Here is a 15,164-nt window from a genome sequence, read left to right as displayed (position 1 = left end):
TAGACAGCAGGGAGGAGCAGACCTGTGAAATAGCCTTGAAGCCAAAGACTTTCTATGGCAGAAAAGGGGAAGCCAATGAAAAGGTGGTCAGAATGACAGGCAAGAAATACAGGATGATTTTAGCAGCTGCTCTGTGAACAGACTGGGCTGTGGAGGATAATGTGCATGTCAGAAAGAGCAGAGAGGAGGTTACAGTAATTAAGATGACGACAATCTGGATAGATTTTCTCTGTAGTCTGAGTTTCTGATTTTCTCAGGGCACTGTTAAAGGGAAGAGTTACGGTAGTTTGGGTTCCTATGCTGTGAATGTCAATACTTTCAAAGTATTTTTATTTCTTGTAAGTTTAATGTTAACTCTGAATTTCCTCAGTTTTTTGTGATTTTTTATTTTCTTAATTTTGCTCTCACTACAATATTCGTGGTAGGATTTTCAGTGCTATGTACCCTCACCTTCACCTTCAAGATTTTTCTCTCGGAAATTCCATTTTTTAAAATGGTCCTAACATCAAACTGGTGAGAACAGACAGCTGGAGAGGCAGAAGAGATGGGGGTATCCCTGCCTCCTTGAAGCGGATATGAGGGACACAGCTAGGGACATTCCAAGGTCACCCGAGTGTGTCTCTAACCAAGTCAGTAATATCAGTTCCTTATCCTCCAGGAGCGGTCAGTAATATCCACCCTTATCCCCATCCCTTCACCCTTACTTGGCTCTTCACCTAAACAGTGCTCTCAGAGGAGGAAGACTGTGGGAAGGAGAGGGAGATAAAGAGCCCTTTAGAGCAAGTCTACGTGCAGCATTAGTCTGGAGGAAATTCTAAAGTGTACTAACATGTTGCGCACTCACTGGCTCGTGAACCCAGCTGGCATGTACTAAAAGTCCTGTAGCGCATGTTAATGGAGTCCCATTTCAAACAGCACTATGGTGAAGTGCACTAGGGAATTTTTAGTGTACACCAGTACGGCCTATCATGGACCAATTAATGCACACAATGCGCTTCAGAAATCACACTACAAAAGAATGATTCGCATCACCATGCAGACATGCCTAAGACTCACTGTGGGTTCTCCTCTCCTGCTGACCCCAGAAGAACCATAGGAAAGGGGGAGAGAAATGTTCCTCAGTCTTGTTCTCAATTTAGTAACTTACGTATATTTTAATTAGTATGTATGTAGATATAATAGTTACTGTATGCTAAACACACACCAAAGCCAAATTCTTCAGTCCTTTTTCTTACTGAATCAAAAACATACTCTGATTTCAATAGGTGTTTTGCAAATGTAAGGACTAAGGTCCCGCTCCCACTGAGGTCAACTGGGCTCTACATCAGGACTGAAGGATTTGGTCCCAGCTAATGAACTGCTGATCCACGATGGGTGTATCTTTATCTTTCAGCTGTACAACTAAAATAAAGATGTTCTGATTTTAATAATCTGTTACTGCTAAACCAACACAGATAATTATGCTAATTAATGTCAATGGAAACCTTAATCTGAGACACTTAACTTGAAGTGTACCCAAAATGTTTTCACAATGAATACACAAAGAAACAGCCATGACCAAAAGCTGTCACAACTGCTACAGTAATGCATGTTAGCTGCTGCACTCACAGTGGATGCCACATTGCTTGCTAATATGAGCATTTACACAGGAATCATGCAGTCTTTCTGAATCGGATCTTAACCGCAGGTTGTTTTGATATCAACAAGCAATACATAATTCACTGTATTAACTATATATCATCGGGAATCCTTCCAAGTCAAAGATGATTGTCTTTCATGAAATGCCCATTTCAAATTACCTATGGGTCCGCTCATGGCTGATAAGATATACTTACCTTATATTTGTGTAGCACATTATATAAAGATCTGTAATATTTGCATTTGAATTCTTACTGTACAATTTTGTAGTATGCAAATGTATTATTAAAAAGGAACCTCCAGAATGTTTCTGAGACAGTTTGGTTCAGTAAATTACAATCCCTCAGGTTCTCTGCTGCAAAGTGAGAGCAAATGTCTGAAATATCAATCAGTGTATTGAAATGGACCAGTCACACTTTTTAATCAAAAATATTTGCTGTCCTTCGAAACTAAAAATTGATTTGAAATTAAACAAAGTTTTGTAGTTCTTCAAATTTCATAGGCATGACATATTTCTATGTTGTTTGATAAACCTGCAATACATGGGGGTTGGGTCTTTTATTCTCAAGAAAGATTAATTCCATATATGTTTCCACTATTCTGCTTTTAAACAGACATTCAGAATCTGATTCTCAGTTAAGCCAACAACCCTTTATATCACGCTGGCAGCAGAAAGGGGCCTCAAAGTGGGTAGAAATGGCCCCTACAGAATATATCCTGCACATGCGAGTTGGGGAGGCTTCTTGATGTCTGATAGAGGGTAGACTGGGAGCAGGCAGTGGCATGTCTGGCGCTGTTCTGTTTTCCCTGAGCCCTTAGAGGACCAGGGGAAACAGAATGTAAGTTAGAGCAGCCCTAAGCCAAGTGAAGCACCTACAAAGCACCACAATACAGAAAACAAAGTGGTTTATAGCTACTTTGCCCCCATGCTCTGTCCCTGCCCCAAGCACAGGAACTGAGTAACTGAGAATCAAACCTTCAGAATCTGGCCTTTGGGCCAATTTCTCTGATGGTGTAAATCATCATAGCTCCATTGAGTTTAATGGCTCTTCATCTTCAGAAAAGAAAAATAGCAGTTCAGATCATTAACCTTAAAACAATGTAAAGAGTTTGCTAAATCTCTCTTAGATAGGCTATTAACTAGAGGGTCAGACTGTGATTGACCCCTATGAAAGTGTGCTGTAGGGAGAGAGGACTGTACTCAATTTTTCCTCTTTCTGTGGCCTGTCAGGGTGCAGCCCCTCTCACTCAGATGGCTTCCTCAGTGAGCCCCAGAGCCGAGAAGAGTAGGGAGGCCTCCCTTCTACATCAGCCCAACGAGCAAGCTAATCACACAAACAGAAGAAGTCTACACCAGCCTAAAGATGGTGTAGTCTGGGCACTGCCCTTGTCCTTAAACAATGTGCCATTTGGGGGGCCACTCACTGCTCATAGCATGGTGCAGCTCTACACTGCCACTTCTTAAGCCAGTGGATAATGTCACAATTTGGCCTTGGGGATCCATTTTCTGTCTCGGTTTAGGTCTTGGTTGTTCAGCCCTTACTCATGTTGCTGATCGCCAACACGAGTATTGTCACTGAAGTTAGTGGGATTATTTGCCTGATCAAGTGCTTACCAATGTGAATATGAACTGCAAAATTGGGCCCTGACACTAGAAGCCCTTAAAACGAAATAATGTAGCATGATCTTGGAATATAAGGTTATTTATTGGCTTTTTGCAATAGTTTAGTGACACAGTTTTACTGATCTTTGCAAAATCTAGACCAAGAGTTTTCAAAAGAGATGGCATATAAGATATAAAAACAACAAGGAGTCCAGTGGCACCTTAAAGACTAACAGATTTATTTGGGCATAAACTTTTGTGAGTAAAAAAACCACTTCTTCAGATGCAACTGTTTTTTTTACCCACGAAAGCTTATGCCCAAATAAATCTGTTAGTCTTTAAGGTGCCACCGGACTCCTTGTTGTTTTTATGGATACAGACTAACACGGCTACCCACCCATATAAGATATAGTTCACCCAACATTAATTGGGTGAGCTCAAGTTCAACTTAATATTTATTATATATACTTATTCTCAGCCCACTCCTGACCACACTAATAGCCAAAAGCAAGCCTAGTCAACATTGTGACTGGAATAAATATCAGATGTCAGTATTGAGGTGCATTTGGAATAGTTTAGTTGGATGGTGGCATATTACTTTACTTTTTGTCTTTTCGTTTTAACAACACATATAACATCCAAGGTAAGAAAGATTTGCTATGGCTCTCCTATTACATTCCATTAACTTCAGTGAGAACTGCACGCATGGACTAATTACAGTAGCAGCCTAAATGTAAAGCCTAGGAATTTTGAAAAAAGAAGATGCACCAAGAACAAAGCAGAAGGACACAAAAAACTGGTTCCACAATCAATGGCACAAATAATTTGTAATGGTAATGTTTTTTCCCTAATTGAATGATGTGGTCTACATGGAGGGCAATGAGTGTTTGAACTCCCACATATACTCAGACTGCTCTCATGTGTATAGTTTAAAAGATTTATCCTTCAAAATGCTGAACATCTTCCTGGAGGTGATGAGCACCCTCAGCTCCCATTGAGGGGAACATGATAGGAAGCATTCAATACCTGAACACACCAGTCCCAAAGACATTTTTGTAAGAAATAAAATAGCAAAGGTTTAGCAAGGAGGAACAAATTTAATATCCCCCCCACCAAAAAAATATCCACTACAAGCTCATAAAACATAATACTGTCCTGCTATGTTACTATAAACACTAAAAAGCATAATGCAGGCACATGGTAATAATGAAATCACTTACCAGATTTGCAATGATGTAATGGTATCCTTTCACATGTTTACCAATCGTAATAACCTGTAAAAGAACATAAAACTCATTTTCATTGAAAATGAACAGTTACTACATGGGTTTACCCTAAAAAACTAACCAATATCCCAAGATTAGTTCTATTCACTAATCTTTATTTATTTATATTGTGCTTGTTCAAAATATGTGCTTTTATTTTACCCAGAACACCATGGGCCAGATCCTCAGCTGGGGCAAATCAGCACATATCCCTTGAAGTCAACAGAGTTATGCTGATCTACACCAGCTGAAGATTTGTCCCCAAGACACTGAAAGATGTGTACTGAATTCCAAGGACTAGATTGTACCTTTAGGCATACTCCAACTATAGTCCCAGCAGGCACTGTGCCTCAGAAACACCTTCTGTAGCACAGTTCCCTCCCTGCTTCCCCCTTACTCTGGAAGAGCAGTAATTTACTGCTGGCAGTACCTGCAGCAAATTATGACACCCTCTGTGCTGGCTCAGCTGTCCTGGACACTAAATGGTGGAGGCAAGGGGAAATGGAGCCAAGGCTTTGCCCATCCCTGCCATGCTGCCCACTCCCTACTTATCGGCTCTCAGGAAACGGGAAGGGAGGCACAAGTGGTCATGCCTGCCTCCAAGATCTAGGTAGTCGATCGATACTGGCACCCATCAAAGCTGCACCTTTTTTCTATAAAGTCAGGCTTTTTTTTGACAGAAACTTTAGCTTCATTCAATTCATGTAAGATTTATTTCTTTTACATCTTAGCAGGTATATTATAATAAAAGATTTAGGGCTCATTATCACTGTATTTATATTTGCTCACAGAGTGTTCTTAGGAGGTGAAAATTAATGTACCAGTCAGCTTGTAATTAGTTTTTCCTGTTATGGGGGTTTCTGTGAAGTATTGGATAATAAACTAAAATTTGGAAAATGATCACACTCAAAATTGTACATGAAAGTTATTATGGACCCAAAATACTACTTCGGCAAAAAAAAATTGCCCCTCCCCAAAGCAGTCATGTCTACTCCAAAATGGCAACAAAATATCAAAAATATAGAACACGGAATGGATTTAGATGGATAATAGTTTTGTTTGCTTGATTTTGAGACAATTTTAAAGATATTAATTATTTTTCAGTGAAGCTAGGGATGAATGAATACATGATGAAATTTGATCAGAAAATTTGCAATTATTGATATATCTGTGGCATTTATAGCTTTTTATATGATCTCTTCTGTACTGTAGCTGTCATACCGTATGTATTACTTAACAGCTTGATTCTTCAAACACTTCCTGAGCGTAGGGCTTGTTAAGTGAGCAGTCTCATCATCACTCCGCACTATTGACTTCAATAGGACTATTCATGGGCTTCAAATTATGTATATGCTTAGGTACTTTCCTGAATCAAGATCTATACTTGGTATTTAAATTGGTATGACAGAAATAAGCACTACAGTTGGCAGGAAGTGTTTGTAGAATTAGGGTCTGAAAGTGACACTGTCAACTTAAAAATCAAAACACTGTCTGAATATTTTTCTACCTACTTTGTAAACACCTCTGAAAAAGATTAGAAAATAAAAATCTCTTTTTTCTGGTTTGTTTGCCCTGTGCATTTGACAGTACCTTGTGTATAGTCAGTTTCACTGATTCCCCTATACAATCGTTTGTCAATCAGTTTGCCCTGTTGTGTGGGTCTTTCACATAGTAACAGGAGAGAAAAAAACATTTTTAAAATGCAACTGCAAACCTGCCAAAATTAGCAGAGACAGTCATAGATTTTTGGTGGGAGCACAGACCAGTCTGAAGTTGTATGGGGAGAAGCAGCCCAAATTATACTAAGGCTGCCTTAAACTCCCTCACCGCTGATTGTCTGCAGCTAGTTCAGCCATCTCCACAGCTCTGTGGTCAGTGTGACCTCTGGTAACAAAGGGTACAGATTAATAGTGTGAGAAGTAGCCTAGTCTAGTGGATCAAGCATGGGACTGACAGCAAGAACTGTCAACTCCTGCTCTTGCACTAGTCAAATCACTTAATATTTTATCATTCTTTCTGTCTTTCTAAAATTGGGATAAGAATACTTAACTAGTAATTTATATATATATATATATATATATATATGCTAAAATTCACCAGAATGTACACTAAACCCTTCAGTGACTGGGAGTCTAATAAATTCCAGACTCCCTGCCAATTTAGAAAATTGTCCCTTGAAAATCATTTGAAAATGCTGGCAATTCTCCATAAGCTGCTAGGCTCCACATCGCCTGCATCAGGAGTCTGTTAAACCTATCCGAATGTCTGCCCTGAGCATAGTGCTGGGATTATGGTGGACAGGAGTTGGTAACTTTTCTAATATTCATTCAAAAATCCTGAGTCAGGCCCCAACAAATCATGAGATTGACTTAAAAATCGTAAGATTTTAAAAATGACTTTTATTTGCTCTGAGGTTTTGAGTTTTAAGGGGTAACATTTTCAAGATTTTCTCCTCAAACATGAGGGGTAATAATTTTTTTTTTAAAGCAGAAATTCTCACAATCAGTTGATAGTAAGGACTGTGGCTTTAAGAAAAAAAAACAACACACCAAATATCATGAGATTCACAACAAAATCACATGAACTGCCAATATTGCTTTTCCAGGGATTGGAAGCCCACTCAAAATGCTAACCAGCTTTGAGTTTAGGGAGGACATTCCAGATGCATTGGGATTAGGCATTACATGGACACTTGGGACAGTCTCTTTTCTGGGAGGTGACAGTGGCATCAAAGACTCCACCCAGTCCAATAATTGTACTGAGAGGAAGGCACTCTGGATCTGCACTATTCAGTACACCTCCCAGTCCTGAGGTACTAATGCAAGTGCTGATCTAAAATAATTTACAATCAATCTAGAGTATTAAGGGAGTCACGTAGTTCAAAGACATTTGCATTTCCCAGCCTAGCAGGTGATACAAGGGACCAATAGAGCCACCTGCTTTTACACCGCCCTAAAAAAATAAAGACTGGAAGAAGGAGGGACTCTAGTTGATTCTCTCATTTAGTTTCTGACTAAGTTAAAGAGGCAGGAATGGGCATCCTGTAATTTACATTAAGACAAGAATTAGTTGGCCAAGTTCCACACATTGGCTTCAGTGGAGTACATGGCTGTAAGTAAATGCAATATCTAGCACTAAGTATTTTAAATGTAAAGGCCAGAAGGGACAATTTGAGCATTTAATCTGACCTCTTGCATGTCACAGGCCACAGAATTTCATCCAGAAACTCTTGAGTTGAGCCCACTGATGACATATGATGTATGAACTTAATTAAATTCATTACTAGTTACACGTATTAGATTATTTAAAGCCTATTTGGTTATTAAATATTTTTATTACTGAGGTGTAAAACTATGCATATATGCATGTAGTTGCTCCTCCAAGAGACATTGCAGTTAGATTGAGTAGATTAGTTACTCCATATTAAATGATTATCAATTATTGGTTTGGGACTTTATAATTGGTAATTGCAAATCTATTAATGAGTAGCCACTGTATTGGATAAAGAAAAAATAATAAAACACCCACATAAAGCAACAGACTTCCTTCCTTATCCGAAGTTTCTTTTTGCTACATCAGCATCATAGAAACACATTTATTATTACTCCTCTAGCACAATGGAACTCTCAAGTAAAGTGTGTGTGTTTGTGTGTTTGTGTATGCGTGTGGTCCGAGACTGTGGAACAAACTTTCCCATAAACTAAGGAACATCACCAGTCTCACCACTCTCCGCTCTGAGGGCAAGACTTTGCCTTCTCTAACATAAACACATGGCAATAGGTATATATATTAAAAAAAAAAAAACAAAAAAAACTACAAAAACAAAACACTCCACTTCTCAAGGATGAGAATGAGATGAGAGATGAGAGGATGAGAGAACAAAGATGTGACAGATATGTAGTCATATTGCTTAATACACTACTGAAAGGCACTCAGATACAACAGTGATGTGCATGGTATAAAAACGTATATAGGATAGAAAAGATTCAAAGGGTAAAGTAACTGATCATCATAATAGAATCATACACAAATAAAAACTGCTGATAAAGCAGCACTACAGGAGCACTCATTATGTATGCTTATACAACCCAGAAGTCTTCCATTTCTGCTGTCATTGAAACATTGAGGGTAGCAAACCTGATCGACAATGTCGTTCACTTTATCCCGCTCGCAGTCCAGAATCACTCGTCTTTCCTTTTTCACCTCCAGATCTTGAAATAGTGAACGGTAAGTTTCATCTTTTCGGTCATTGTTAATATTTCCTACATTGATAGCAGTCACTTGCCATTTCTTTTCAGCAGCAGAATCCAGGACTGCTTGCAGTGTTGATAAGCCTGGTAAGGGGTGTGGGGGGAAGACAACAGATCAAGCTGCAAGAATAACATAGGCCCATAACGTGTAAATTGTAGCTAATTTATTTTAAAGACTACTCAGTAACTTGTGTGGCTGCCAAACAGGAAAGATAGCTGTGACAAGGTGATGCACCTGGCTCTGATCCTGCATGCCTTGTGCACACACCACTTCCATGTAGGTCATTGCAAGGAATACAGGATTGGACCCTATAAACAACTACATTTTGTTTATGCTTCAGCTTGTTTCAGGAAGAAATTGTATCACCCTACAATAAAAACTTGCAACGCATTTGGGAGATACTCTACTTTTCAAAAGAGGCCTTTTAGGAGAAAAATTATCCAATTACAGCAACGGAATCTCTTGTTTATTACTAAATGCTATTGAACTGTTTACCTCCCCATGCTTTAGTGGCAATGCATTTAAAGCCTGATCCTGATCTCAGTGCCACTGAGGTCACGGCAAAACTCCCAATTACTTCAGTCGTTCTTCGTGAGCCCTTATTTCTGTTGACTAAAGTAATAGCCCCAGTTACAGAAGATCTGATGAAATGCTTTTCTTTCTAACCTAAACAGACTCAGTACTAACACCCCACAAGCAATTTTTACAGATGTCTAATGTTATTTTATTTTAATTTTGGAAGGACACGGAATCTTGACAGAGAGATGGATTCTCAGTACAATTTCAACAGCTAACAATATACTGTAAGTTCAGTAGAAATTTTACTGGTCTACATTTTCCTTACATGAAATAAAGGAGAACAGAATAAAGAAAGATGTGATTCAGTGCCAGTAATGAAAGTCTACCCTGAAATAAACACTATTTTTCCAGCTGCCAGCAGTGAGTGAGAACTATCAGCTATAAATTTTACCCAGAGAATCCCAAAAGGAGCGTTTCTAGGACAGCATATAGTATTTATCCCAAGTCAGTAGATTTTTCACAACCACATCGATGTCTATATATAGTTTATCTACCGTAAAACCTGAGTAGTCATTTCTGACTTGTGTAAATAAACTGAGCCATGCATTTTCTTTGAGACAAATTTCTGCCACAATATATAAAGAAAGTTTTACACATTATTCTCATTAACAATAACAGCAGTAACACACATAGTTGGACAAGGAACACAACGAGAATTACATTTGAATTGTAATTTGCAAATGGTTCATTAAACTAAGACCAATAGGCTTTTAACAATTAATTTTGACACTTTGAAAATGTTAATGATCTACAAGATTGGTCACCATTATTTCAGGCTTAAACCTTTATTTTCGATGTTTCCTGAAAACAACTGTGGGGGAAATTTTTATTTTTTGATGGATGTTGTTTTTTTAAAAAAGATATAGATATTTTATCTAAAAATTAAATCAACAGACTCTAAAACAGATCGGGCAGGCCAACAAATCGTTGTCCTACCTCACATTTTGCAGCTTGCAGTCCTCCTACACGTCTTTAAACTATACACTTTCTATGAGTTGGCAAGAATTTTAGTTGGGCATGGGTTGAATATTTATTGTTATTTACAATATACTCCCATGAATCTTTGCTCACAAAGGTTTCTATGCTTTAAACTTAGCTGTAGACTCGTTAAATCTCCCTAAATAAACAGAATCTTTCTTGGGAGACTCCCCCTTTTTAGTGCCTTCTCCATGGATCCCAAGTGGCAGCCTGTACCTCTTGTTTTTTTATGGGCAGGCTCAATAAAGGGCCTCATGCAACAGATTGCATCCTTAAAGAAGCACAGAGGAAAGGGGGCAGGGGGTCGAAGAGAGCAGCCACAACAAGGTCCCGAAACATTTAGGGGTAGCAGAGACAGCAGACCCCGGTGGTGGGAATGGGTCACTGCACCTCAGCAAATTAAAGCAGCAATTCCGGGAGTGCAACATGGTTTTCCAAGTGGGAGTTGGTCAACAGGGAAAGGAAAGTGGCTCATTTACCCCAGAGCAGGACTCATGGTCCAAAAGGACCACATAATGTTATGGGAAAGGCAACCACAACTGAAACAGAGGGAATTTTAAGACAGTGGGGGAGGGCAGAATTTTCCTGGCTGGCATTTGGCCAGGACACTTGGGTTTACACACCAATCCTTTCACTGAGGAGGTCAGAAATCCCACGAGATATTTAACTTCCCTCCCATACACACACTGTGTAGCATAGTTTTATGTATCACTGGATAGATTATACATATTTTTTTTTTAAAGTTTGATCCAACTTTTGTGCATTTTACACTGCCTTTGATTCACACATGAAAGATGGCTAGGTGCAACAAGGAACACAAAGCTGAACTCCCTCATCATCAATAGCTGCCTCCAAGGGGCTTTCAGATTGTTATAAACGGATGTAAAGAGCAGCACAGATGAAGCCATTTGCAGTACACAACAAGACATTTTACTTGTCCTGCAAAATCGAGGAACTACATCTACTTGGACCTTATCTATTAACTATTTACATAGAGATCTAGGCTTCTCTCATAACACAAGTCACTCCTATGGCCTCCTCTACTTTTAAGGAAAAATCATATAGAGTATTTATGGTTGACCTTGAGAGAAAGAGAGAGGGGAGAAAAAGGGTTGTGATTTCTGAAATCAAATGGACAAATGAATCAGGTTGTTATTGTATATTCATCAAAATTCAAATTAGGGTATTGATTCATTTACATTAAATCTCCAGATTTCTGGATCTTCAGCCTTAAGAGGTGTTTGATAACCCACTTTCATGATAATTATACATGTAGAACACTATCACCTTTGATGGGACTAGGACAATGTTTTTTCTATGAAATCCTTCTGAGTAAAGGTAGCAAATCACATTTTTCCTCAATGTTTAGTTTTTGGAGCAAGGAGATGGTTTCATATGGATATATATCTGACATATTGTCCCTATTACTGTTTATGTTGACATTGTGTAGCTGTTATGGCGGCCCAAGTGCATAAGGAGACTGCATAAGGCCTAGTTCTAACATATTAAATCTTCAAGTACTAATTCAGAACTTGAGGATCAGGAGTGTTTTTCCCCAAATGCTCATGAGCACAGACAGTTAAGTTCAGTGATCTTTTGAATGGGAGGACTAAATGGAGGCAACCGCATAAAATGTCAGATTGGCATTTTTTTTTTGAATTAGTAATTTGGCTGCAGATGGAATCCTCTAACACTGTCTCTGTTCTCCCTACAACCAAGGCAAACTCCCATACCACTCAGTATTACAGACTATGCAAAAAAAAAAAAAAAAAAAGGTATGGAAGGTAGAAAACACTAAAAAACAAGATGTGATTAATCCATATGAGAGCAAGTACTGTACTAAATAATGGTCTGATCCTGAAAGGTGAATGGAATGGGATGTGAGAGAGCTCAGCACTTCACAAGATCGGTCCCTAACAAAGGTACTGGAGCTGTAATAATAAACTCAGTGTTGTAGAATAAGTAATTAAACTGAAATTGCTATAAATTCACCTGATTCTACTTTATTAATGTTTTATCCCATGGGAATAAGTCTCTCTCTTTCCACAGTAGAAGAAAAAAATAACATGCTGAATCATATATACTTTTTATAGACACCTCCTTGGCACTGGTCACTGAGGTGATGGTGTTTTGAGCTGAAAAATGGCTTCTCCTAATTTAGGGTCCAATTTTGCCACCTTTACGGACATTGAGAAGTACTTGACTCTGCAGGTAGCCCCACTGAAATCAATGAAAGAACTCCAGGAGTAATACACTACTCAGTATGAGTAAGTGTTGCAGATTCATGCCCCTAGAGATTTACAAATGGCACCCATCACCTTTCCTACTTGGGTGCCTGGTCATTCAGGTGAAAACACAAACAAAAAATGGCAAAACCAAAATGTAGCAATATATACTATTTCACTTAGTTATTTACTCCCTTCAGTACAGCTGACAGTAAGATGTACTGTAGAAATGGGTGCTTTGAAGAATTTTCCTAAATAGAAATCACATGCAGTGTATTAGCACACACTGCAATGCTAGCTGATTGATGGAGCATTGAATAAGCTATTTGCCCTTTCTGCAAAGACAAAGAATGTTTTAAATTCAAATGTGAACTTGAAGAGAATCTGAGAGCAGTCCAAATTCAGGGATCATACTGCATGACATGAAGTCATTTTTAGAGGTTGTATGAGAGCTTTAGTTTACCTAACTGCAGGGCTTAAAAAACACCACCACATAAACGTGCCTTGAAGAAGCCCCTTTTGATTTTTTTGAACAACACAATGCAGACCAGACCAGTGGAAGGTGGTGACATTTGAAGGTGAGTACGCAAAACCCACTTCATTGCTTGTTAAAAAAAAAAATGGTATACCAGGGTAAATTTGAACCATCTTTTAAATCTAACTACATCTTGACCATTTTCTGCACATTTATTTATGACAAGGCAACCCTAAGGAAAGTTTTTGGTCCATGAACATACTGAAGAATCACCACACAATCGCTTTCAAAGACAGAGGACAAAATGAAAACAGAAAGAAGATGAAGAAAGATTATTAAGAAAAAATAAGGAGCACTTGGAGACAAATAAAAAAGTGGAATTCCAACAAAGAGAGTCAAAATCCTTCCGCTTTTCAACTTCGTATAAAACCCCCAAATACAACTAACACACCTGCCACCTTTGCAAATTGTTTGTTTTGATTGTATAAAATAATATGAGTGCTGTAATAAAAATAATCTTGAAAGGACATAGGAATTGTGCAGGACATGCATGGAGTGAGTGGGTCATCTGAGCCTATGGGTAGTGGACTTTGATTTGGTACTGTAAGCCAAGTTCAACAAATGGGGGGCGGGGAGAGGGTTGTGTCTAGGGATCTAGAGCTTTTTCCTTAGGTCCTGTTTTACTCTGGGTTCTCCACTTATAGATTCTGCACCCTCTCTGGAAGCGACTCTGTGCGACTGAACCATCCCTTGATGCCCTTGACTACCACCAAGTCTAATTGGACCTATGAGTGGTGTTCTAGGTGGGTGGGATGTGATGAGATGAAGTTCTGGAACTTCATAAATTGGACAATTATTGTTTGGAACTATGAGACTGTAGTAGTGAACTATATGTTGGGGGGTGTTGGGGGGGTTGCATTTAAAGTTGCTGTGTGGTAGAAGAAATGAGCTGACTGAAATTTGGTTTGGTTCTCTAACTTTAATTGGTATGGCACTTGTAACCTTAATGTTCTAAATTTTTAAAAAAATAGAGAAATGTTAAGATGCATTTTTTTTAAAACACTTACATTTTAAAATAGATTTTCTAATGGAACTATTTTCCAAAGACATTATTATACTTGCATCAATGCTTATTAGCACATGTCCATAATTCTGATATATACTGCAACTATTTCATTCTCAGTTAAACGCATTTATTCTTTGACCATATAGAGCAGTCAGATAAGCTTCTTTTCCTGAGACCCGAGTTTATATTGTTAAAGTGGCATAGGAGGGAAAACATTCCTCCTTGCTCTGCTTGTCTTTGTAATACTGCTTTAGCATTTCAGTTAGGTACATCTAGCAAAAACTATACTGATAAGTTGTACTGTATCTTACCTCTGTCACTGTCATATAGATATGCAAACTTGTTCCACTGATAATATTCAATCAAGCTAAGAAGAGCTCCCTTGAGGTCAGGTCTCATCTGAATGACAAATGGGTGTGTTCCATCAGTCGGAAAACTGGGAGTTATGAAGGAGACATGAAGAGTTCCACAAAATGATGTTATGGTATTTACTGACTTCTTGTCATAGAATCCAAAAATTGCAAAGACGCCTCTTGAAAACTGGGAGCAGACTAGAAGAGATAGAAACAAAGACAGATCAAATTGTATGAAACAGCACGGATTTGTAAAAGTTTGTTTGAAACCTATCACATATTTATGTTCTACAGATGTATACTCACACACTTTAATTAATGGAGAAAGACAATATTTCTAGATATAACAATATATCTCATATTATTAATCACTAACAAAACTTAATATACCAAAAGCTACCTTAATACAATAAACAATGTAATAATGTATTATGTGGCTTACACTCAAAAGAATTATTTCAGAAAGAAAACTTAACAGCTGGCTTATAAATTCCATGCACAAAAGAGCTGGAATTTGTTTCTTTAAAAATTGATAATTTCATGTCTGACTATAGCACAATTATGGAAATTGCTACTTTTTATCCTATTAAATACAATCTGGTTTTGGTGACAAGGCTTTTTTAGTCTTTTCTTTCTTGCAAAACACCTTAAACAAATACATTTTCCATTTGTACTGCTTGAGGAAATTGCAAATTCAAAACTACACACCAAACACACAAAACAGCAAACAC

The 15,164-nt window shown here is 38.2% G+C and overlaps 1 protein-coding gene across 5 annotated transcripts in view; it reads right to left on the bottom strand.

The window, feature by feature from the left end:
- Positions 1–15,164, bottom strand: part of GRIA2 (glutamate ionotropic receptor AMPA type subunit 2) — a 114,153-nt gene that overhangs the window by 55,593 nt on the left and 43,396 nt on the right. For all 5 annotated transcript variants that reach the window (XR_012639303.1, XM_074951057.1, XM_074951058.1 and 2 more), the window contains exons 3-5: positions 14,392–14,631; positions 8,644–8,840; positions 4,462–4,515 (exon numbers count right to left, since the gene is read on the bottom strand). Coding sequence is in view for 4 of the 5 variants with exons in the window: in XM_074951057.1 (XP_074807158.1) it covers positions 4,462–4,515; positions 8,644–8,840; positions 14,392–14,631 (491 nt within the window). In the remaining variant the exon portion in view is untranslated. The remainder of the gene's footprint in view (positions 1–4,461; positions 4,516–8,643; positions 8,841–14,391; positions 14,632–15,164) is intronic.

This window comes from Natator depressus, chromosome 4 (assembly GCF_965152275.1).
Source record: "Natator depressus isolate rNatDep1 chromosome 4, rNatDep2.hap1, whole genome shotgun sequence".
Classification (NCBI taxonomy): domain Eukaryota; kingdom Metazoa; phylum Chordata; order Testudines; family Cheloniidae; genus Natator; species Natator depressus.
The sequence above is the reverse complement of the archived record's forward strand: the minus strand, read 5'-3'. Positions and strand labels throughout refer to the sequence as shown.